Raw genomic sequence first — 26,811 nt, forward strand, 5'->3', positions numbered from 1 at the left:
CCCTTCTCAAGGAGAAAAGAATATGTTTTAAATGCTGTTCCTCGACCTCTCACCTCGCGAGAGTGTACGATCGCCGTGAAGTGTCCGGAATGTGATAGCACTAATCACGATGGGGCCATGCATCCCGGCCTGTCACCGCAAACCGACAACGCTCCTTCACCCCTACAACAGGACGGCGGGGAGGGAGAGGCTCACCCCAGGACAACAGTTGTCAGCTCAAGCTGTACAGAAGTTTGCGGTCAAGCTCAGTCAAGCCGTTCTTGTTCAAAGATCTGCCTCACTAAGGTGCACCCTAAAGGAGCCAAAGACAAGGCCATCAAAGCCTATGTGATTCTGGATGATCAGAGCAATCGCTCACTAGTCAGTCCAGAGTTCTTTAAATTGTTCAACATTGAGAGTGAACAGTTCCCATAGTACCTTAGAACTTGCTCAGGCAACATGGAAACTCGAGGAAGGAAGGCAGAAGGCTTCCAGCTCGAGTCCCTGGATGGTAAAGTCGACATCTGTCTCCCTCCACTCTCAGAGTGCGATGGAATCATGAATAACCGCACTGAGATCCCGACGCCAAGTGCGGTGCTACACCAGCCACATCTCCGCCACATCGCAAAACACATCCCAGAACTGGATCCAAAAGCAGAAATACTCCTGCTATTAGGAAGAGATGTTCTCCAGGTGCACAAGGTTAGGCAGCAGGTCAATGGACCACACGACGCCCCCTTTGCGCAACGCCTGGATCTGGGCTGGGTGGTGATAGGAGAGGTGTGTCCTGGCAATGTACACAAACCGACGGTTAGCACACTCAAGACCAATGTGCTAGAGAGTGGCCGCCAGTCAATTTTTCAACCCTGCACAAGTGTCCCGTGTATCAAGGAAGCACAACAAGGCGTTAACAAGCGCAAAGTAACCGACGAGACGCTGGGCCAGTCAGTCTTCGCTCAAAATGAGCACGGTAATAAACTTGCTCCATCAGCTCAAGATGCCACTTTCTTAAAAACAAAGGACACCAGGGTCTTCAGAGATGAAGCAAATAATGGGGTTGCCCCACTGCCTTTCAGAGAACCACGCCAACGCTTGCCAAATAGCAAAGAGCAGGCGGTCAAGCAGTTCACGTCCTTACAAAAAACCCTGAAAAGGAAACCTGAGATGCAGCAATGCACCCGATTTACCCACGAGGTACTGTGCACCCTAATGGCAGAGGTCACAGCCATAATAAATGCACGACCACTCCTACCTGTGTCTTCTGACCCAGAAAACCCCTTCCTACTCTCGCCGTCAATGCTCCTTACGCAGAAGGCAGGAGCTCCCCCTCCACCAGGAGACTTCTCAGACAAGGATTTGTACACAAAGCAATGGAGACAAGTCCAAGCTCTGGCAAATCGGTTCTGGTCTCGCTGGAGACAGGAATACCTACCTTTGTTGCAACAGAGACAAAAGTGGACAGAACCCCGCAGGAATCTTCAAGTTGGAGACTTAGTCCTGCTCAGGGACAAGCAAATCGCCCGCAACAGCTGGCCAATGGCCAGAATCACTGCCACATTCCCTAGTGGGGATGGACATGTCAGGAAGGTCGAGTTGAAGACTACCGACCAAGGCGATGTGAAAATTTACCATAGGCCAGTTACAGAAGTCATTCTACTTCTACCTAATGACTGATTTAGAGACTAAGTTTTGTATTCTGTTCATTGTGACCTTAAGAAGGTCAAGCGGGGAGTGTGTTGCCTTTATGGCAGTTATTTAATTTATAATATTTTCGCTTAGTAATTCATTTGTTAGTATTTTCTAGTTAGAATTAGAAGTGTTTAAAGTATATTCATTGCCTGTAAAATATATCGGCATGCGATGACGTCACATCCGGTTTCGCCGCGTCTTGTGGGAAAATACCGGTTTGAGATCAACGCGAGGGCGGGGGGCTCGCACGAGGCAGACCCGAGCAGAAGTTGTTTTGCAAGCATTAGAAATCACAGCGAGAGCAACGCTGTAAGTTAATAGATAATCGATATGTTGAACTAAGATGTTAATGCCGATCCTGTTAAAAGTAACGACGGTCGATAATGTTTATGTTTTCGTTAGTTAAAGAGTTGCGGATAGTTTGCATTGAAGTGTATTTAAAGCAGTCAATGGCGTAGGTAAATTCTGTCTGCATACTGCACTTTAATGTAATGTAGTTATAGTTACTTTTAGAAGTATTTACAATAGAAATGTGATATCAAGAAGGGAACAAATACTGTATCAATCTTGTATTGTTTTATCAACAGTTTTCACCTTATGTTAATGTGAAGAGTGAACAGTAAATGGTTAATCTTACTGCGACCTTGTTTCATTGACTGTGGTTTATCTCGGCGTTTCATTACACCCGAGCGAGAACGCTACACCAACATTCCCCAAATGTACAAGAAATGGGAAACAAAAATGGTGGTGTCATTAGCTTGCATACCCCTGAGATTTATACTAGTGTCTCAGTAAGTTTACCAATACCAGGGAAGTTGAGGAGCTGAAATCCGGGTTGAACACCAAGCAAACATGCTGCTCAGAGGACGTGGATCTACAAGTGTTAAAGGACTTGTCACTCTGTGAATATTTTTCACGACAGTTCGATGAATCCCTGGATGTTACACAAACAGCTCAGCTTGTTGTATTTGTCAGAATGGCTTTCCAGGATTTTACAAAAAAGGAGGACTTCCTCACTCTTTTGCACTTAAAGGAGAGAACGAGAGGTGAGGATATTTACAATGAGTTACAAAAAAAAAAGACCATGAAAATGACATCCCCATTCATAAACTGGTGGCAATTACTACTGATGAGGCCCCAGCAATGTGCGGTGTGCGTGTTGTTTTTATAGCACTGTGCCATAATGACCCTGATTTTCCTGACTTCCTGGATCATCACTGTGTGATTCATCAGGAGGCCTAGGCTGGGAAGGTTGTGGACTTTTCTCATGTAATGACACTGGTGGTCAAACTGATAAACTTGATTCGAGCAAAAGCGCTTCATCACCGCTTATTCAAGGCATTGTTGGATGAGCTCGATGCCACTATGGCCTGTTTGATATGCCAGTTACAGTGTTTTCTTGGTTAAATTAATTTGAAAGTTTGACAAAAGCATTTTACGTAATTAAAATACAATTAGCTCAAATAAAGGGCCTCAAGTTGGAAGTACAATCTGAGCTGTATTTTCTCTAAACGATTTGGTAGGTCGATCTTGCCTTTCACTAAGGCCGAGGTAGGGGATCTTGGGCTTAAAAAGGTTGGTGACCACTAAGGTAAATAATCTTGTGCAGTTAAACATTGGCAGGTATGATGCTGTAGGCATCTGAATTGTGACTGAAAGGAGGTCAAAGTTGGGAGCTTAACATCCAAGAATACGCATTGTATCTACAGGACAGGCAGGTAGGCAGAGGGGGGTGGGGGGGGGGCTCTATTGGTAAAAAAAATCCTCAGAAAGAGATGACATAGGATTGGTAGATTGTGGGTAGAGTTAAGAAACTGCAAGGGTAAAAAGGCTCTGATGGGAGTTATTTACAGGCCTCCAAACAATGGCCAGGATGTGGGCTACTATTTACAATAGCAGATAGAAAAGGCATGTGAAAAGGGAAGTGTTGCGATAATCATAGGGGATTTCAATATTTAAGTAGATTAGGAAAATCAGATTGGTGCTCGATCTCAAAAGAGGGAATTTGTAAAGTGCCTACGAGATGGCTTTTTGGAGGAGCTTGTATTTGAGCCCACTAGGGGAATGACGAATCTGAATTGGTCGTTATGTAATGATGTAGATTTGATTAGGGAGCTTAAGGTAAAGGAACCCTTAGGAGTTGGTTATCATAATATAATAGAATTCATCCTGCAGTTTGAAGAGGAGAAGCTAAAATTGGATGCATCAGTATTATGGTGGAGTAAAGGGAATTACAGATGCATGAAAAAGATGGCCAAAATTGATTGGAAGGGGACACTAGCCAGGATGACAGCAAAATAGCAATGGCTTTCTGGGGGAATTTCAGAAGGCATAGGAAAGATAAATCACAAAGATGAATAAGTATTTTTAACAAAAGATGAGGCAACCACGGCTGATAAAGGACATCAAAGTTAGTATAAAAGCCAAAGGGAGGGCATATAATACAGCAAAAAACTAATAGGAAGTTGGAGGATTGGGAAGCTTTTAAAAACCAACAGAAGGCAACTTAAAAAACATAAGAGAAAAGATGAAATAGGAAGGCAAGCTAGCATTAATATAAAAGAGGATACAAAAGTTGGTACAAATATATAAAGAGAGATGAGAGTGGATATCAGGCCACTGGGAAATGACACTGGAGACGTAGTAATGGGGGACAGAGAAATGATGGACAAACTTAATAATTATTTTGCATCAGTCTTCACTGTGGAAGACACTTGAAGAATGCCAGAAATGCAAGTATGTCAAGAAGCAGAAGTGAGTGTCATTGCTGTTACTAAGGTGAAAAGTCTGAAGATAAAGATCTTTCAAATATCACTAGACTCTGGAATGGTTCCACAAGACTGGAAAATTGCAGATGTCACTCCACTCTCTAAGTAGGGAGAGAGGCAGAAGGAATCAAATGATAGGCCAGTTATCCTGACTTCACTGGTTGGAAAGATGCTGGAGTCTATTGAGAATGAGGTTTCAGAGTACTTGGAGGCATCTGACAAAATAGGTCATTGTCTGCATGGTTTTCTAAAGGGGAAATCTTGCCTGACACATCTGTTGGAATTATGAGGAAATGGCAGACAGGATAGACAAAGGAGAGTCAGTGGATGTTGCTTACTTGGATTTTCAGAAGGCCTTTGACAAGGTGCCATAGATGAGACCGCTTAAGAAGATAAGAGCCCATGGTATTACAGGAAAGATACTAGCAAGGACAAAAGATTAGCTGATTGGTAGGAGGCAAAGAGTGGGAATAAACAGGGCCTTTTCCGGTTGGCTGCCGGTGATTAGTGGTGTGCTGCAAAGAGGCAGTCAGTGTTGGGACTGCCTCTTTTCACAAATGATTTGGATGATGGAATTGATATCTTTGTGGCCAGGTTTGCAGACAATATGAATACAGGTGGAGGGGCAGGCAGTGTTGAGGAAGCAGGGGTCTTCAGAAAGAGTTAGATAGATTGGAGGAATGGGCAAAGAAGTGGCAGATGGAATATAGTGTTGGGAAATGCATGGGCGTGCATTTTGGCAGAAGGAATAAAGACGTGGACTATTTTCCAAATGGGGAGAAAATTCAAAAATCAGAGGTGGGTGCAAAGGGATCTGGGATGCCTTGTGCAGGATTCCCTAAAGGTTAACATGCAGGTTAATGAAGGCAAATGTGATGTTAGCATTCATTTCAAGAGGACTAGAATTTAAAAGTAAGGAGGCAATGTATAAAGCATGGTGAGGCCTCACTTGGAGTATTGAAAGCAGTTATGGGCCCCCTATCTTAGAAAGTATGTGCTGACATTGGAGAGGGTCCAGAGGAGGTTCATGAGGAACATTTAATGGCTCTACTTGCTGGAGTTCAGGAGAATGGTGTGGGTGGGGGGAGGAATCTCATTGCAACCTTTCGGAATATTGAAAGGTCTGGATAAAGTGGATGTGGAGAGAAAGCTTCCTATGGTGGGGGAATCTAGGACTGGGGGCACAGCCTCAGAATTGATGGACATCTATTTAGAACAGGGATGAGGGAAAAAAAATATTTCAGCCACAGGGTGGTGGAATTTGTGGAATTCATTGCCACAGATAACAATGCAGGCCAAATAACTGAGTACATTTAAAGCAGAGGCCGGTAAGCTCTTGATTAATCAGAACATCGAAGACTACAGGGAGAAGGCAGGAGATTGGGGTTGAGAGGCATAATAAATTGACCATGATGAAATCTCAGAACAGACTCGATGGGCCAAATGGCCTAATTTTGCTCACGTGTCTTATGGTCATCAGCTTACCATTTTTGCAATCCTTCTCATCAGATCTGTCGCCACACTCATCCACCAGGTTGCACTTCTGGACCTGAGGAATACACTTGCCATTCGAGCACTTCATCTCTTCAGGCTCACACTCTGAAAAACACAAGTTCAACACAAACCTGCTGCTTTCTCCTTCCTGGGATCCCTCGAGACAGTGGGGTACATGGGGGAGCTGAGATGTTGTCTGGCCAGGTTGGTGATTTTGTAGTACTGGTGTGGGGAGAGGGGGAAGTGAACACAACAGGACCAGACCTAGGGATAGGGAGGGGAGTGGGTTGGGGATGTGTACATGTGAGAAAACTTGAGGGGTGAGGAGAAAGGAAAGGTACTTGGAGAGGATGAGGCAAGAGGGTTTATAAACAGCAGGGAAACAAATGGTGGGGTGAATTGGGAAGGGGTCTAGGAGGATAAGAGAGTAGAAGGTCAGTGCCACAGCAGAGATGGTTGAAGGTACATACCACAGTTTGCTTCATCACTGTTATCGCCACAGTCATTGACACCATCACACACCCAAAATTTCGATTTACACAGCCCTGTACCACAGCGGAATTGTTCACTGGTACACACTAAAGGAGAGGGAGGGGAGGAATTATCAACACAATATCATGAATTTCTAACCCTCCATACCCTTACCCTCTTCTTTGGCCCAAGGATATTCATTCCCTCAGGAAGAGTCCATCCCCAGTAACACAGGAGACACACAACCCCTCAGTCTTGCAATCAATTCATAACTATGGCAACTGACACAAACCCCCACCATGAACCCAGAACCACAGACACCTTCACTCCCACCAACTTGTCCAAGAGTGCGCACTTAGGATTTTATCTGATTCAAAATTAAACATCTCTTCTTATAATGAGGAACAGCCACTTGTCAACAGTTCTACTCTACATGTCTAAGAAATGGTAGTTTATACACATTGCATACTGTAATATGATTTCAGGCCAGCTGGTGGTGTAGTGGCATCAGCACTGAACTTCAGGGCAGATGGTCCTGGGTTCAAACCCAGCCAGGTCCCAACCTGGGCAGCAGCAGTATCTACGCGGAAGAAAGGCCTAGCAATCTGCTTCCATATCTTGCCATGACAACCCTATGGTCCATGAGGTCACGAAGAGTCAAACTCAACTTAATGACTGAACGAACAATAGCAACAAATATGACTTCCCTGCCTCACTGAGAAGACAGCATTATAACATAGGCACCTACCACAGCCAATTTCATCACTGTTGTCTCCACAGTCATTCCAGCCATCGCACTTCAGGCCCAACTGAATACAGCGGCCATTATTGCAAGCAAACTCTTCTGGGCAAGCTGGAGAAGAAATTAATAGTCATTTATACAGCATATCCAACCCAAGGAGTGTCCCATGGCATTAACCAATGCATTTTCAAAACAAAATGAACCATTGAAACCGTCAAGGAGTATTATTGAAAAGGAAGGGAAAGGTGGAGAGGCATTTTATACTTTTGCAGGTCTGCGCACTAAAGGTACGGCTAAGCAAAGTGGCAGTAATATCCAAATGGGCAAATGGAAGAAAATTTTAAAAAAATTGAAATCAAAAGAATTATAGATACTGAAAATTTGTAACAAAAACAGAAAATACTGGAAACACTTTGCAGGTTAGGCAGCAGCTGTGAAACAGTTAATGCTGCAAATCAAAGAGTGCATTGAAGAGCCTGAACCTTCTATGAAGTGTCATTGACCTGAAACGCTGACTGGTTTGCTTTCCCAGACACAGCCTGAATGTGTCCAGCAGTTGGTAGTTTCTTTCTTTGAGGAGAGACCGGAATTGGTTTGGTTAATTCACTATCATTTCAGGATGTAATATTGTATACATTTCTCTGACATTAAATTGGACCCGTCAAGATGCAAAATGAACACCAAAGGATTCTTGGTTAGTAAATGCGTCAAAGGTTACAGAAAGAAGGCAAGAGAATAGTGTTAAGGAGGATAATGGGGCAGCCATGATGAAATGGTGCAGCAGACTTGATGGGCCAAACGGCTAAATACTGCTCCTGTGTCTTATGGTCTAAATACTAACTGTTTTATAGTGTTAATGAAAATGGGGTTGGGGGGGAGGTGGCAAGGATAGGAGTGAGGCAGAGACTGTGGGGGATTTTCACGGGTCAGGCAGCATTTGTGGAGGGAAATGGACAGACAATATTGCAGGTCAAGTCCTTTCATCTGGATGGAAAGATAGAAGAAAGATAGGGAATATAAAAAGGTGGGGGAGAAAGTGGAACAAGAGCTGGCGGGTGATAGGTAGACCCAGGTGAGGGGGCAGGGTATCATAAGGAAAGAGTGGGAATGGAGACAGAGACTGGTAGGTCATATCTCTGTACTCACGTTTACTAGGATCATAAGGTTCAAACGTAGCAAAAAATCCTCGGAATGACTCCGCTGAATCAGAACGGAACCTGACCGTCATCTCATTCTTATTACCCAGCTCCACCATCCTTGGCTTCTCTCCACAGATCCTGGAACACAAAAAGGTGGATTACTCACAAATCAGCAAAAAAAAATTAAGTGCATTTATGTAGCACTTTTAACAGTGAAATGTACCAAAATATCTGAAGGAGCCTCTCAGGAAGACGGAGGTTGTAGAGTCACACAACAGAGAAACATGAACAATATCTTGTTATGAAGTAAACAAGGGTACCATTTAGCCTGTCTCAGTTTTCTGGCCAATACGTGACAGAATAGGACATTCTTTGTCCCTCATGCTTAAAAGAAACCAACAAGACAAATTGATTTTGAGCTTCTTTCCCATAGCAACCTTGACTTCATCCTTTCAGAGTTACTACCCTTACCCCACCCCTCACCATCTCTGCAACTTAAACCAAACTCGTTTTCTACCTTTTCCCGTTCTGACAAAGGGTCTTTGAACTGAAGTATTAGCTCTCTCCTTTCCCTGTTGTTGCATGACCCGCTGCACAGTTCCAGTATTCCCTAGGTTTACATTTAAGGTTAATCCCAAACCTTCAGCCAGTCCTGAAGGCTTTGGTTCTCAAATTACTTAAATATCTGAAGCTTACTGCTTCCACGAATCTTTTCACAGCAAGTTCCAGATACACTCTCCTCCCTCTCCGACTTTCCTCCAGTCCTAACAATTTTACCCAAATTCTAGAAAAAATGACAGCCAGCCAATCCTGCTTCTTTGTACTGACAACTGCTGTGGTAGTGAGGAGCTGCTGATTGGCTGCAGGAGGAAGGCCTAGTAATTATGGAGGAATGGCCATCTACTTTCAAGTCAGGATTGTGAAAAACTCAGGGGTAAGCTGCAGGTGTAACTCCATCCTCATCCTTCCTGATGGTAGAGACTACAGGATTAGGAAGTGCTGTGACTGAAGCTCAGCCAGGATTTCCAGGCCAAATCCAGGTGGCGAAGTCTGATATATCCAAGCAACAGAACCTGTTTGGACAGAGATTTAAGAACTGGGCCAGATTGAAAAGGTCAGGGGTGTCGAGGCCTAAGGCGAGGTGGGGGCCAACTCAGAGCACTGCTCCACAACATTTACTCAGCTCTGCACTGAACAATGGGACTCCCTTTGTGGCCTTCAGTTCAGAAACACTATTTGCTTGTGGCTATTTTTTTCCATTGCACATTGGCCGTTCAATGGTCTTCTTGGCTCGGAGTTCTTTTATTCTTTTTTTTTAAATGTTTTTTTAATGGGCATGATGTGGTTTTAATTGTCTGCACATTGAGTGTCAGTCTTTTTTATATGCACCTGCAGAACCGAAGAGATTCGTTCACCCTCTTACTTGTGCCTTGCACATGGTGGAAGTGCCTTTATAACCTTGCAATATCAAGGTTAAGTGTTTTGACTCATCCTTGTTAGAGATGGTCAGTGTCTGGCACTTCTGTAGGATGGAAGTTGCTTGCCAATTACAAGCCCACGGCCAGAAGTCACCAAAGTCCTGCTTCATGCAGGCATGGGCTGCTTCATTTGCTGAGGATTTGCAAGTGGATTGAACTTTGTACAATCAGTGAGCATGCACACTTCTGGTCTTATGAAGGAAGGAAGGTCATTGAAGCTGTAGCTGTTGACGGTGAGGCCCAGGACATCACCCTGAGAAACTGCTTCAATCATACCCTGGGCTAGGGCAGTTCACCTCTGACAGCCACAGCCATTTGCCTTTGTGAGACGTATGACTGCAGGAACATTTAATGCCCATCAAACACAGTTTTACCAAGACTCCATGATGCAGTGCTAAGTTACTTGCAGGCTTGTGTCAAGGGCAGTCGCTTCCACCTCTGAAATTCAACTCTTCGAACCACGTTTGACCTAATGCTGTGCTCCTGGGATGTTGTTGATCCTCTTGTCATAGAAGGCTCTTCAGGTTAACTGTTTCGCTTCCACAAATGTTGCCTGAGCTGCTGAGAGTTCCCAGCCTTTAATTTCAGATTGCCAACATTTGTACTTTTTTATGTTCCTTCACATTGAGCTGTGCCATCTAACAATTATATAATCATATAATTATATAATAATTATGAGCAATTTCTCAACAAAACTTTGGGATAAACGACCAATAGTTGCTCTATCACCTTTCTTAAGTTGCAATTTTCTGACTTATTTCTAGCAAAGAACCACTGGCATTTCTACACACCCAGTTGGGAGGAAGCTTAGGATGGGAATGATCCTGGGATACTTGCATTCCTCACAGCTGCTCCCCAACGTGTACACACGTCAATGGGAAGAAGTGACCACCTGCAAATGGGAAGCTCTTTACCCGAGTCTGTTCAAATTTATATAATTTAATTGTGATCCACTATTTCATTATCAATAATAAAATAATTAAATAGTATGTTATCACAAGTAATTCCCTTCTGAACACACTGGTGTTCACCATGCACCGTCTCCATCACAATGAGCTAAAGCTAAAGTGCCCCTAGACTACAACCTTACCAGCTCTATGTCAAGTATTACACTGGAATAATGTGATCACTACCAGATAAAGCTCACACTGTTCATCTGCTAATTCAAACTGGCAGGTGCAGTCAAGAAGGAATATGGGCAGCCCAAATAATCTACATAAATACATTCCATTTGACACACACCTTGTAACATTGCGGATGCACATACCTGCTACTCCAAAGAAAAAGAATTTACAATCCTGTACATGCAGCTGATTAAATTCTTACTGTGTACAGCTAGAAATACTAGTGGAAAACTCTGCTAGCACTCCACTGAAATCTACCATCTTCTATGTGAGCTACTCTGCTAATTGTAGTTTCAAATAACATTGACCTTCCAACATTCGGCAGACCCACTGTTCACCATTTTCACATAAGGAGCCTCTTATCTTGAAAACTCCACTGACTACTCAACTCTCATGCCCTCTCTCATCAATAAAAATCTTTAGACACTAAAGTTATTTGACATCTCCCAGTATGTATTATACAACATAATCTGTCATAAAGACAAATGGCCAACCCTAAATCAGTACTAACATACTGAATGTTTTGTGGTTTTGATTTAGGTTGACAGCATTATAACCAACAACCAGCATTAACGTCATTAAATGTACCTTCAAAACATCAAAGACCTTAAAGTAAAGAACTACATCTCATTTGGGGCCAGGACCTGTCCTGATGTTTCTCACCTTGGCTTACACTATGAATGGAAATTCAGTAGGTTTCATGGGAATAGGCAATATTTTGTACAAGTCTGCCCTCTACTGTAGTGAGAGCAAATAACATATGGATTAGGAACCATCTCAATGGACAGGCATGGAATATTGCCAGATCAAAGAGAACTTAAGAAATTTCTTTGCAACTTCTCACTTTGAAGTTATTTGGATGGGAGTGATTAATAAAGAAAAGCAACATCAACATGATGGGCCAAAGTGCCTCCTTCAACGTCATAAGGAAGTATTAAATAAGAATATGAAAATGACATGATTGGTTAGTAGTTCGACTGATCATTGTCTGTATGGCCATGTTCTTCAAGCAACATAGAGGGCCATGAATTCATTTCTAATTAGTTGCTCTGTGATCTTTGGACAATTCATAGCTTTGAACGAATGGACACTGGCTTGCATGGCTGTCTTCCAAAACCATTGAAGTCGAGGCCTGTCTGACAGCCATTGTGCAGCCCTTTAGATCTGCATGTTTATCCAAACTGCATGCATTGACCTTTGTATCTTTCTGTGCCCTGCCTTTAAACCTCTGTCTAAATGTCACTGTATATAGTGACTATATTTGATTCCACCACTTCCTTGGAAGTGAGTTCCAGATATTGACCAGTCTCTATGTAAAAAGGTCACCCCCCCCCACCCCTTCATTTCAAGGTACGCAAACCCATCTCTCCACAGAGCTAAAGTTCTTCAATCCAAGCAAGAACCTGGTAAATCTCCTCTGCATGCTGTCAGCACATTTTCTGTATGCACCCTATATCCCTGAAACAATAGAATGGATCACGCTACAATCACTGATAAAGGGAAGGCTCCAATAAAAAGACAAATGTAAGTTAACACGAGGAAATCTGCAGATGCTGGTAATTCAAGCAACACACACAAAATGTTGATGGAACACAGCAGACCAGGCAGCATCTATAGGAAGAAGCACTGTCGATGTTTCGGGCCGAGACCCGAACACAAATTCAGCAGTAAATCTGGACTTGGACATCACACAAGTTAAATCATGTAGCATTGATGGGGGTGTAATGCATTAGATTCGGAACTGACTCCAATCCCACAACCAGGAATACATATTAACACAGCAGAACAGTGCGTGTGGAAATGTACATTCACAATACAAACCATCCTTGAGGGCCTTTCATTTGAAATGTGTTTTATTTAATCACATATTATCAGAGATGGGTATAAGTAATCATGCATTTTGGAAAAAGATCTGAGGGGAAGAATTAATCTGCATACAGAGAGGAAGAGCTCGATTAGTGTTAATCAGCACTGCTTTGTAATGGGGGAGATCTGGTCCAATCAATCTGTCTGAAGTTTTCAAGGAGATGACAAAACTGAAGATGGCTCAGAGCTGCAGATGGTGAGGAGAGAGCAGTAGGATTTCAGGGCACAGACTACAAGAGGAAGGTGCTTATTAAATCTTGGTTAGGCCATAACTGGAGTGCTGCGTTTGATCCTGATCACCATACAAACAGGAAAGTGACTGCAGCGGAGAGAGGGCAGATTATGTTGAGCCAGAAGTTGCCTGTGATGGTGAGAGAGGATACAAAGTGTACAAAATTAAGAAGGGAATAAACAAGATAGAAAGAAGCATTCCCCCGTGGTAGAGATGCTTAAAACTGGAGGGCACATCTAAAGTAAGTGATAAGAGATTCAAAAAGGAATTCGAAAGATTTTTTTTTTAGTTTAGTGTCTGAAATGCACTGCCTGAGAGCTGGTGGAGGTAGGTTCTTATTCCTTTCCAATCCCAATTAAAAGATGTCAGCCCAAAATGTTGATTCTTTATTTCCCTCTACAGATAGTTACCCCAGCATTTTGTGCTACTCGAGATTTCAAACATATGCAGAATCTGTGTGTCTGCATGTGACTTAAACATCATGAGCCTAATCTCAAGGTTGTATAATGTATACATGTTTTAATAATAAACGTACTCTGAACTTGAACGTGCTAGGTGTGCCTAGGTGCTTTTGGGCAAGTGCTAGATAATGGGACTTGTACAGTTGGGTACTCATGACCGGTGAACTTAAGGGCTCTTTTCATGCTTTGTGACTCCGAGATACTCAGTATAAAGAGTATAATGAGCGATGAGGCAACGGCAAAAGTGGAGGAGGAGGGTGATGTGCAGATGGGGTTGGTGGGAAGCGAGAGCTTGACTTAAGAGACAGAGACAGTGAGTGATGGATTGAGATAGTTAAGGAGAGGGGGAAAGATGTGGCCCCTGGTTCTTGAACCAAACACAAATGGAAAAGTTTTACACCATCTACACCGACCATTATCCACCATCTAACACCCTAATCTCTGGACTTGACAGATCCCAAACCTGAGACTTTCAGGAGAAGTCAAGGCTCAGCAGCCTTGAGACATCAACAATCTGTTTCTCAGGCCCTGCTCAGAGCTTTGGAGTCCGCAACAAGTGTATCAGGAAACTCCACATCCCTGAAGGAACTTTCTCTGTTCCAGTTGTTCTAGTCCAGGAGGCAGGTGGATGGGAATGGTGCTCAGAGTGCAAACCGATCCTCCAATGTGGCCTGATGCACCAAGTGAAACAATCTTAGGATGTCATGCAAGTAGATAGATATGGAACAGAATGCGTAAGGTATGTTTGTCTTCATTAGTCAAGGCTCTGAGTACAAGGTCATGTTGCAGCAGTATTGAAATTAGGATAGGCTACACTTGGAGTATTGTGTGCAAGTTTGGTGCCTCATTAGAAGGAGGATTTGAGGTTTTGGGAGAGGGCGCAGAAGTTTACCTGGATGCTGCCTCGATTAGAGGGTGTGTGCTATAAGGACAGGTTAGATAAACTCATGCTGTTTTCTCTGGAGCACTGATGGCTGAGGAAAGACCAGACAGAAAGTTAGAAAATTATGAGAACCACAGATAGGGTTGACAGTCAGAATCTTTCTTCCCCAGGGAAGAAGCATTAAGCATGAGAAGGCATGCCTTTAACGTGAGAGGGAAAAGTTTAAAGGGAATGTGTAGGGGAAGTTTTTGTTTGAAAGCACAGAGCGGTAGGTACCAGGAACAGACTGCCTGGCGTGCTGCTGGAAACAGACATGATTTTGGCATCAACAGATAGATAGGCACATCAATGTGCAGATTGGAGGGTTATGTTCAAGCTGAAGAGATTTAGTTTAATTTAGCATTGTTGGCTGAAGAGCCTGTTCCTATGCTGTTAACTATAAAAAGAACACTTAAGGAACCACAGATTCTCAAAAACATCAGAAACCTTTGTCTATTTTCACCCCCAGATGATTTAGACACCAGCAATGATCTGCTGGATCTTTTCAATAATCTAGAGGTCTGGAATGGACTCCTGGTGTAATTAAAACAATTCTGTGTCTGGTAAAACTCTATAACCACAAAATGAAAGGCTGGGAGGGAAGCTGGCTTTGAATTGACATAACTCCAGGCTGTGGGTGATGGCAGGAACTCACCAACTCACAGAAGAAAATGTCTTGACAGGCAATAACAAAGCACTGAGGCGGTCGTTATTATTCCCTGCGATGGAACACTTCAATTGCGAGTAAAAAGTAAATAAGCTTAGAAGATAATAGAATACACTTACTTATGATGGTGTCTGAAGTTAGACAGAATAGGTTTAGGGTTTGATCGAAACAAAAGCATGTTTTCACATTTTTTTTCTTATCTTTTTCAGACTGAACAGGCTCCCTTCTCTGAGCCTAGTGTACTTACTCCCTCTTCATGGCTGAAGCACTCCATCCCATCAACCTCCCGGTGAGTCTGTTCTCCATTCTTTCTCATACAATCACACCCTTCCTATACCGTGACAACCAGAATCAAATGTGATATTCCAGCTGTAACGCTATCAAAGTTACTGGTCAGGTATTGGGTTCTAAACTACAAGAGGCTGTGCTGGTACTGAATATTCTTGTTCACCCTGAAAAAAAATGGGGAAAGCATGCTTTCCTTTAGATCAATCAACTTGTCAAGCCCGAAACCAAGGCTAGTTTAAGGTTATGTAATTTATGCTCATCATATTGCTGCTAAATTTCATGCCATTTGTACCCTGGGTATGTATGCCTACGACAATGAACATTTGTGTGTGAATGTGGCACAACCCACCTCTTGCTGTTTATTTCCACATAATCCTTGCAGGTGCCATCCTTGCCCGGATTTTGCAAAAGGAACACTTTGAAAATGACCTTTACATGTTTGCCGGAAGATACCTAAGGAGGAGGATTGACAATGAGAATGGTCCCAGGATAAAGGTGCAGATGATCACACAACAAAACAGAATGGAACGTACGCCAGTTGCAGGAAATTATATACTGCTGGTTGAAAGGGCAGGCATGATCCAACTAACAGATTTCACTGCCCACTGGTGAAAGCAAAGACACAGCATTACACATGGAACAATCCTAGTCCCAAACTTGAGAACTGAATCAAACACAGGCAGTAAATTGCACAAACACAAGGAAATCTGCAGATGCTGGAAATTCGAACAACACACACAAGATGCTGGTGGAACACAGCAGGCCAGGCAGCATCTATAGGGAGAAGCGCTGTCGACGTTTTGGGCCGAGACCCTTCGTCAGGACCAACCGAAAGGAAAGATAGTAAGAGATTTGAAAGTAGTGGGGGGAGGGGGAAATGTGAAATGATAGAAGACCGGAGGGGGTGGGATGAAGCTAAGAGCTGGAAAGGTGATTGGTGAAAGTGATACAGAGCTGGAGAAGGGAAAGGATCATGGGACGGGAGGCCACGGGAGGAAGAAAGGGGGAGGGGAGAAGCACCAGAGGGAGATGGAGAACAGACAGAGTGATGGGCAGAGAGAGAGAGAGAGAGAAAAAACAAACAACTAAATATGTCAGGGATGGGGTAAGAAGGGGAGGAGGGGCATTAACAGAAGTTAAGGAAGTCAATGTTCATGCCATCAGGTTGGAGGCTACCCAGACGGAATATAAGGTGTTGTTCCTCCAACCTGAGTGTGGCTTCATCTTGACAGTAGAGGAGGCCATGGATAGACATATCAGAATGGGAATGGGACGTGGAATTAAAATGTGTGGCCACTGAGAGATCCTGCTTTCTCTGGCAGACCGAGCGTAGGTGTTCAGCGAAACAGTCTCCCAGTCTGTGTTGGGTCTCACCAATATATAAAAGGCCACACCGGGAGCACCAGACGCAGTATACCACACCAGCCGACTCACAGGTGAAGTGTCGCCTCACCTGGAAGGACTGTCAGGGGCCCTGAATGGTGGTGAGGGAGGAAGTGTAAGGGCAGGTGTAGCAATTGTTCCATTTACAAGGATAAGTGCCAGGAGGGAGATCGGTGGGAAGGGATGGGGGGGACGAGTGGATAAGGGAGTCACGTAGGGAGCGATCCCTGTGGAAAGCAGAAGGGGGGGGGGGTAAGGGAAAGATGTGCTTGGTAGTGGGATCCCGTTGGAGGTGAAATGTAGTGGAGTCCTGCCTCCAGCACCCACTCAGACAGGACATTCCTGCTTCCAAACACTTACTGAATGAAAACATTCCCCCTCAGATCCCCTCCAAATCTCAGCCCCCTAGTTCCCTCCTAACTACCCTATCCATGTCACTCAGTTTTGTGTACCTTTACCAGATCTTTTCCATTTGCCATTACTCTGCCCATCTTGCCAACAGACCACTGTTATCCCTGCAGTCAATAACTATCCTCCTCACGACCAAAATTATTGACTGCTGTAAATTATTAACATATATATCAAACAATGAGGGTCCCAGTAGTCACAACCACCACTCTCTGCCCCGTATCTTCCAGCCAATTTTGGATCTAATTTACCTAAAGTGCCCTGGATCACATTGGCTCTATTCTTTTGTACTCGTTTCCTAAAGTACATAGAATTTAACACACAGTGCTCGATGAATGTTTTTCCAGTAAAGTCTAGCCACAACCAAAATTTTCTTGAAAATCTCAGTGAACCTTTTAACTGACTGATGAGGAAGTGTTGGAGACAATTCCTTAACTGACGAGGTAGATCTAACTGAGACACTATCCTGTTTCTTGAATGGATATAAACTCACAGTTTATTTTTTTGCTGCACCCAGAAGGTGTGCTTTACTGCATTCTCACTCTGGTTTGAACTAAAAATTAATTCATCTTTATAAGAGCCCACCTCCTAATTAGATCCAGAGATTAAGGGAGCTAGGGCTTTACTCTTTGGAGAGAAGGAGGATGAGAGGAGACATGATAGAGGTGTACAAGATATTAAGAGGAATAGACAGAGTGGACAGCCAGCACCTCTTCCCCAGGGCACCACTGCTCAATACAAGAGGACATGGCTTTAAGGTAAGGGGAGGGAAGTTCAAGGGGGATATTAGAGGAAGGTTTTTCACTCTGAGAGTGGTTGGTGCGTGGAATGCACTGCCTGAGTCAGTGGTGGAGGCAGATACACTAGTGAAATTTAAGAGACTACTAGACAGATATATGGAGGAATTTAAGGTGGGGGGGTTATATGGGAGGCAGGGTTTAAGGGTCGGCACATCATTGCGGGCCGAAGGGCCTGTATTGTGCTGTACTAACTTTCCCACAGAACTGAAGGTAAACACCAGTTTGAAAATCCAGGAAGTCAAAGACACCATGGCACAATTTCAGAGAGGAGCTCTCCATCGCTCGGTATTTCTACAAATCAGATCAAGGGGTCATTACCACACTGCTGTTTATCTTACTTCATGGGCTTCAAATAGTCTTCCTCACTTCCTGAATTACAATAGTGACTAAACTTCACGATTGAAGCTTTCAGAAAAGGTCGTGGAAGGTGCATTATAAGGGCAAGTCTTTGTTTTAAGCAATTTGATAAATTCACTGACAAATCATGGAGACAGCTTGGTGCTGCCAGAGCACTTCTTACAATAAGCTTTAGGTAATTTCTGTTACTAATTAGGTCAGTACATTCCTAAAAAGTCCTTTATTATCATAGCTGCATATTATAAAATTAAGTCGGTGGTGAGGGATAGCAGAATGTGCTGGATTGGTGAATAGGAGGAAGGAGGTTCCAAGTGTTTTAAATCAGGAGGCTGAGATGAAAGTGCCGATAGAAAAACCAAAGTAATTACTAACTCAAAGGGAATAAGCGGATAAAATTAAAACTCCCAAGTATAGGATACCAACATTAAAGGGATGTCAATTACATGGATAATTGAAAAATAAACAGGGATGCTGAACTAAAAAAAACATGTACAGCAAAAATAGAAATTAAACACAAATCCACTGAAACCCAGTGGAGCCTAGAGAGCATCAATTCACCTAAATTGTTTCCATTTGTTCAGAGCCTGGACGAATGGAAACACCTCGGAGAAATCACTGCAGAACATGAGGGTGGCAGAGAGTTCTCCAAACACCAGCATTCCAGATCACTGAGCCTGGCATCCAAGAGAGAGGCACTGCAGGAATGCTCCAGGAGATTGGCTTTGCACTGAGGGCATTCCAGTGCACTATGGGAAAGAGATCACAGCAAAACACTGAACGCCAAACAAGGCACTTTGAGATGTTCATGGGAATGATGGGAGCTAGGAGCTACACTGATACACAATTCGAACAGTAGATGGGTGCCACTGTGTCCACAGACATGATTCGGGATGTTTGCGGTCATAGAGAGGTACAGCAGCTTGCAGCTCTGCTCTCTCCCTGATGTCAGGGTAATGGTTGCACTCAGAATCCGCAGAACACTGGAATTGTCACCCATAGGTTTACAGCCCGTCAGCTGCCTGCGACCCTAACAGCTGAGTTTGGTGCCAGCATCGACACGGTGGGTTGAGTCGCCTGAAATTCCTCTGACTGTGCTGCCTCCTTGGTGTTGAAGTAGTGTCAATATGTCTCAGGAAAGGCACCAGGCATAGGTTATGAGCCGGTATACTGCAGCACTTCCAACATGGAGAGTGTAGGAACAATGGAGAAGGTTGGAGAGAGGACGTCACCTCACGGAGCTGACAGCAGTGAAGGAGCCATTCAGCCCATTCACTGCTTCCCATCCACTAACCTCCTCCTTCAAGGCAATTAGGCACAGGTAATAACATATAAGCTATCATGATATCAGAGAAAACTTTTTCTCTACTAAGTTCATTTTCCTTTCAATTAATCCAACATTTAAAATTGTTTATAGACATATAGAGTGATACAGCATGGAAATATGACCTTCAGCCCAAATCATCCACATTGGCCCAGATGCCCATCTAAACTATTCCCAATTGCCTGCTTTTGGTCCATATCCCTTGAAATCTTTCCTATCCATATACTGTACCTGTCATAATTATGGAATAATTTGGTACTACCTTTTCAGATAAAGATTCCACATTCAAACCACCAAGGAAGATGTTTCTCCTCCCTTCCCTTCTGCCATCCTCTGATTACAGACTAAGGGACAGCCTCACTTGGACCATCACAATTTCTCAGCATCCACCAAACCTTCACAGGGTGCCCTAATAACCTCCTCCATTCTAACAACAGTCCTAAGTGTTCCATCCTCTCCTCCTAGAGTTTTACAAGGAGGTATGAAACTAACCTTGAAGTTAGGGCTGTAGATGTTATCCACATGGATTTTAGCAAGGCATATGACAACACAGTAGTCCCACATGGTAGGTTGATAAAGAAAATAAAGATGCATGGGAGATGTGGCTCTTTGGATTCAGAATTGGCTTCTCCAGAGCAGAGAGCAGTAGTTGATGGGACTTATTCTATCTGGAGATCTGTATAGGGACCTCTGTGGCTATAATGTGGATAGGCTGGTTGGTAGGTTTGCAGATGATACGAAGATTGGTGGTGGTATGAGTAGTCTGGAAGATTGCCAGAAGATACAGCGGGGGATGGATCAGTTGCTGATATGGGCAGAGAAATGGCAGATTGAGAAACTAGCCAAATAGGAGATGTTATATTTTAGGAGGTTAAATATAAAGGGACAGTTCACTGTTAATGCCAGGAACCTTAACAGTGTTGATGTACAGAGGAATCTTGAGTTGCAAGTTCATAGCTCATTGAAAGTGGCAGTACAGGTTGATAGGATGGTAAAGGTGGTGTATGCATTTCTCTGTCAAGGCACTGAGTTCAATAGACAATAGGTGCAGAAGTAGACCATTCGGCCCCTCGAGTCTGCACCGCCATTCTGAGATCATGGCTGATCATTCACTGTCAATACCCAGTCCCTGCCTTGTCCCCATATCCCTTGATTCCCCTATCCATCAGATATCTATCCAGCTCCTTCTTGAAAGCATCCAGAGAATTGGCCTCCACCGTCTTCCGAGGCAGTGCATTCCACACCTCCACAACTCTCTGGGAGAAGAAGCTCTTCCTCAACTCTGTTTTAAATAACTGACCTCTTATTCTCAATCCATGCCCTCTGGTACTGGACTCTCCCAACATCTGGAACATATTTCCCGCCTCAATCCTATCAAATCCTTTAATTATCTTAAACGTTTCAATCAGATCCCCTCTCAATCTCCTCAATTCCAGCGTGTACAAGCCCAATCTCTCCAATCTCTCTGCATAAGACAGCCCTGCCATCCCAGGAATCAACCTAGTGAATCTACGCTGCACTTCCTCAATTGCCAGAATGTCCTTCCTTAAACCTGGAGACCAAAACTGTACACAATATTCCAGGTGTGGTCTCACCAGGGCCCTGTACAAATGCAAAAGGACATCCTTGCTCTTGTACTCAATTCCCCTTGTAACAAAGGCCAACATTCCATTTGCCCTCTTCACTGCCTGTTGCACTTGCTCATTCACCTTCATTGACTGGTGAACTAGGACTCCTAGGTCTCTTTGCATTTCTCCCTTACCCAACTCTACACTGTTCAGACAATTCTCTGCCCTCTTGTTCCTGCTTCCAAAGTGGATAACTTCACATTTATTCACATTGAATGACATCTGCCAAGTATCTGCCCACTCACCCAGCCTATCCAAGTCTCCCTGTATTCTCCTAACGTCCTCTTCGCATGTCACACTGCCACCCAGTTTAGTATCGTCAGGAAACTTGCTGATATAGTTTTCAATGCCCTCATCTAAATCGTTGACATAAATCATAAAGAGCTGTGGTCCCAATACAGAGCCCTGTGGTACCCCACTAGTCACCTCCAGCCAGTCCGAGAAACACCCATTCACTGCTACCCTTTGCTTTCTATCTGCCAACCAGTTTTCTATCCATGTTGAAACCCTGCCCCCAATGCCATGAGCTCTGATTTTACTCACCAGTCTCCTGTGTGGCACCTTATCAAATGCCTTCTGAAAATCTAGGTACACTACATTCACTGGCTTACCCTCGTCTAACATCCTTGTTACACCCTCAAAAAACTCCAACAGCTTAGTCAAGCATGATTTGCCCTTGGTAAATCCATGCTGGCTCGGCCTAATCCTATTACTGCCATCAAGATATGCCACTATTTCGTCCTTAATAATGGACTCAAGCATCTTCCCCACGACGGACGTTAGGCGATAGTTCTCCGTTTTCTCCTTCCCTCCCTTCTTGAAAAGTGGGATAACATTAGCCACTCTCCAATCTTCAGGAACTGATCCTGAATCTAAGGAACATTGGAAAATGATTACCAATGCATCCGCAATTTCCTGAGCCACCTCTTTTAGAACCCTCGGATGCAGACCATCTGGACCCGGGGATTTATTAGCCTTCAGTCCTACCAGTCTACTCATCACAGTTTCTTTCCTAATGTCAATCTGTCTCAATTCCTCTGATATCTTATGACCCTGGCCCATCCATACATCTGGGAGATTGCTTGTGTCCTCCCTGGTGAAGACAGATCTAAAGTACACATTAAATTCTGTTGCCATTTCCCTGTTTCCCATAACAATTTCTCCCAATTCATTCTTTAAGGGGCCAACATTGTTCTTAACTATCTTCTTTCTCTTCACATAGCTAAAAAAGCTTTTGTTTTTTTAGCTCAGGAAGTGATGTTGCAGCTTTGAAAATCTCTAGTTAGGGTGCATATACAGTATATATATCAGTTCAGGTTGCATATTACAGGAAGGATATGGAGGCTTTGGAGAGGGTGCACATAAGCTGAGGCGGGATACTGCTTAGTGCTGAGGCTAGAAAGTTCCACTTTAGTTTAATCTGACCACAAGACCTTCTTCCACATCTTTTCAGTATTTTCTCAGTGACGTTTGGAAAGCCTTTATAGGCAAGGATATGCTTTCTTTTTTTAAGTGGTACATGTGGCATAAATCTAATACTGTGCTTCAGCCGGGTAACACCATCCCTACAGTAAAGTACAGGGGAGGTAGCATCATGCTATGGGATGCTTTTGAACAGCAGGGACAGGAAACCTGATCAGGATTGATGGGAAGGTGAATGCTGTTAAATACTGAGATCCTGGATAAAAACCTGCTAGCTTCTGTCAGAAAGCTTAAACTGGGGAGGAAGTTCATTTTTCAGCAGGGCAACAACCAAAAGCACACTGTCAGAGCAATAATGGAGTAGCTTCAAATGAAGAAAATGGATGTCCGTGAGTGGCCCAGTCAGAGTACTGACCTCAACCCGATCGAATATCTTTGGCAAGACCTCAAGATTGCTGTCCATCGCCGCTCCCCAACAAACCAAGCACAGTTTGAGCAATTTTGCCAGGAGGAATGGGCAAATCTTATTCCATCACTTTGTGTAAAACTAATGGAGACTTATCCAAAAGCACTACTGGCTGTAACGATGCAAGAGTTGGTTCAACTAAGTACTGATCAAAGGGGGATGAATACTTTTGAATTGCTAATATTACAGTTTTTTAACTTTTGGCTTCGCATGCTTTACAATTTTCCCTGTTTTTTGGGTGCTACTGCGGGGGAAAAAAGGAACATGTGATTCTCAAATAAAAATTCTCAATTAGATTGATGAAAACCCCTGGTTACTCATTTATGTGAACAAAGGGTTGGGGCTGAATACTTTTGCAAGGCACTGTACATTCCTGCTGGCACCTGTTCTGGGACAAAGAAAGGCCTCATACCCATGAAAAATGGACATGTTTCCTGTCACCATTGCTAACACCAGAGGTGAGTATTACGGACAAAAGCCATGCAGTGAGAACTAGGAAATGTAAACAGCAACAGTAGGAATGAGGCAAATAGAGAGCAACCCAGGGTTGATACAGAATATGCAAGGTGACAAAATTGACAAGGTTAGTGAGCTTCAGGCAGGTTACAGGATGTGGATCTATGATGCAGCACTAAGCAAAGGAAGATTTCAAAATTAATAACATTGGCCAGCACATATTCAGGAAAGACAGATAATCAGAAAGAGCAGAAGGAACCAGTTTCATTGACCCCCAGGACCCCCAGGGATCACGAATCAATGAGACCGAAGTTCAAGGCGTAGTGTTTAGGGGCTCATCGTCAACGAATATGGAGTTTGAGGCCTTTTGTTTGGTGATCAATGTGCCCTGGGTTGGACGCTGAGGTTTGAGGCCCAGAGCCAAGCCTGTGAATCTCTGCAAGTCGTTGTGGAAGTCGGAAGTCGATATCTGTAGCTCTGAGGCCTGTGTCGGGGTGAAAGGACTGTATGCGTCTGCACGAGGGAGGAACGGGGCTTGTTGTGCTCTGTACTGTTTTTCTGTTCATTGTTGGCATGCTACGTTGGTGCCAGAACGTGTGGCAACACATGCAGTCTTCCCCCGGCACACCTTTGGGTTGTTAATGCAAATGATGCATTTGTCTGCATGTCTGATTTTCAAGCTTGAATCTTGAAAACAGAGGAGCATTGTTCAAAGGACCAACTGTAGAATTAGAAAGGGATGGAGTGACCCAGGGTTGAAGAAGGGCAAACAGACCAGCTCTTAAGGAACAGACCCTTTGGCCCAGCACACTCATGCAGATCTTTCTGTCCATCTACACTGATCCCATTTATCCAAACTGGACACACATCCATCCATTCAAAGGTTTCAAAGGTACATTTAATGTCAGAGAAATGTATACAATATACATCCTGAAATGCCTTTTCTTCACAACCATCATGAAAACTGAGGCGTGCCCCCCAAGAATGAATGACAGTTAGATGCTAGAACCCCAAAGTACTCCCCTTCCCTCCCACGCATAAGCGGCAGCAAGCAACAATCCCTTCTCCCCCCCACCGGCAAAAAAAAACATCGGCACTCACCACCAAGCACTCAAGCGTGAGCAAAGCAATGGCAAAGACAGAGACTTGCGGTTACCCCAGAGACTTCCCATTTCACCCAGTATACGACATACCACAGGCTCTCTCTTTCTCTAATAAGGGAGATGGAGATGTCTGTTTTCCCAGCAAGCGGGGAGACATAACAAACAACTCGCTGGTTTACAATGTTAAAAGTCTGTTATGTTGCTTTTTATCGAGCTCCGTGCCAGAAGATCGCAAAGATCTCAGGTCTCCAGGCACACAGCAGATATCCTGACTCGCCCGACAACACACTGGTCTCCTGCTGTGACACTGACCCTTGATCCACTCGTCTCCAGAGCCCTGAGATCCTAGGCGCCCAAGTCCGAGCCAGACTCTTAGGCCAAGCCCTTGGCGTGCTGAACAACAATGGTCAGTTATGAAACCCTGAGAGCGGTCCCATTCCCATGAAGAACCAAAGTCAGCTCATTTAAATGCCTGCTTAAATGTTGCTTGAACATTAGTAATTCCACCATCCCCTGGCACTGCACTCTAAACATCAATAAAATTTGCCCTTCAGATCTACTCGAAACTCCTTCCTCTCACCTTAAACCTATGCCCTCTTGCTTATGATACATCAACTATGAGAAAAAAATTCTGACTCTATCTATGTACGTCATACACTTTTATCAGATCATCACTCAGCCAAGGTCACGGTGGGGAAAACAAGCTCAGCCTGTCCAGTCCCTCCCTGTAACTGCAATCCAGGCAACATCCTGGGTGAAACTCCTGACACATTCTCCAGCACAACCAACCCATCCTACACTGTGATAAATGGAACTCCAAGTGTCAGGGATGAGAAAAACAAATGTCCAGCACTTGACCACTGATTTATGAGGGAGACATAATTTATCTCCCTCATAAATCAACGATGAGGAGTCCCTCCACAACGCCAAGAGATTTTCCCTGACAAAAGATGTGTTGAAGACAAAGGAACAGAGGGGAAGGTGGGACATGGTTGGAGCGCTGTTGTGGAAAAGGACCAGATACAGTACACGACAAACATCACTGGAGGAGTAATTTTGAAGAGTTGAAGAGATCACATCCAGGAGGGCCAAAGTCAAACACTAAACAAATAATGAAAGACTTTTGAAGAAAAGACACATTCCCACAACAAAGGCAAAAAAGTTCCTCTTTTTGAGGAAATTACAAAGTGCATCGATGAGGACAGTACAGCATAGATCTTCAACAAGTTCCCAGATGAGAGACTGTTCCAAAAGGTTAAAGTCCATGGAGTCCAAGTTGGCAATTTATATTCAGAACTGTGGTTTGGCAATAGAGGTCAAAGGGTGACAACGGAGGGCGTGACATGATAGAAGTGTGCAAGTTAGTTGCATTCAGGACTGGTGACCCAGGAAAATACAAGAGGTCCAGGTATGACTTACAGAAAGACAATCTTAGATTGATTCCTGCTTTCTAAATATCAATTAATTTGCCCTTCAGAATTTTTTCAATAACTTTCTACCAGCAAGACTGGAATAACTAAACAGTTTGCGTGGTTTACGCCTACTCCCACAGGGCACAAGGTATCATATTCCCTGTCTTCCAGTTACCTGGCACCTCAAAGTTGTAATGACATCATTGCAATGTCTGCAGATGACATAAATATGGTAAGCACAGTCGTAACAGACCAGGAGGGTGTGAGGTCAAAGGAGAGGTAATGGACTCCTACAGCAACTCACTCCCACGCTGCATCCCCAGAACCCTTTCTCCCACTTCTTCTGTCAAATGTCAGAGTACAACCAGACTTGACAAGGCTCTCAACAGCAACAGTTCTATCCTTTATCTTTCCACTGTCACTCTCTGCTCCCACCCAGAATGGTTGTCTGTACCAACCTCCAAATTCATATAATTTCCAATCCCATCAGACCTTCCCCTACCCTCATTTTAAACTTCTGGACCACCTGTGTTGTCATCAAAATCCACACTCCTCCATCTTCCCATTCAACCAAAGAAATTACAACAATGGCCTATTCACGTTTTTCCTTCCTGTGGCTCAGGGACTCTAACAGATGAAGCAGTGATTCACTGCACCTCTGTTAATCCAGTGTACTACATTCAGCACTCTTCATATGATCACATTTACTCCAAAGTAATCAAATGCAGATTGGGT

The 26,811-nt window shown here is 43.8% G+C and overlaps 1 protein-coding gene across 1 annotated transcript in view; it reads right to left on the reverse strand.

The window, feature by feature from the left end:
* The window catches only part of LOC132385214 (suppressor of tumorigenicity 14 protein-like), a 131,460-nt gene that overhangs the window by 25,046 nt on the left and 79,603 nt on the right, over positions 1-26,811 (reverse strand). The window contains exons 10-14 of the mRNA XM_059957136.1: positions 15,670-15,773; positions 8,290-8,420; positions 7,150-7,254; positions 6,401-6,508; positions 5,922-6,035 (exon numbers count right to left, since the gene is read on the reverse strand). Of these exons, the coding sequence (XP_059813119.1) occupies positions 5,922-6,035; positions 6,401-6,508; positions 7,150-7,254; positions 8,290-8,420; positions 15,670-15,773 (562 nt within the window). The remainder of the gene's footprint in view (positions 1-5,921; positions 6,036-6,400; positions 6,509-7,149; positions 7,255-8,289; positions 8,421-15,669; positions 15,774-26,811) is intronic.

Source organism: Hypanus sabinus, chromosome X2 (genome assembly GCF_030144855.1).
Source record: "Hypanus sabinus isolate sHypSab1 chromosome X2, sHypSab1.hap1, whole genome shotgun sequence".
Classification (NCBI taxonomy): domain Eukaryota; kingdom Metazoa; phylum Chordata; class Chondrichthyes; order Myliobatiformes; family Dasyatidae; genus Hypanus; species Hypanus sabinus.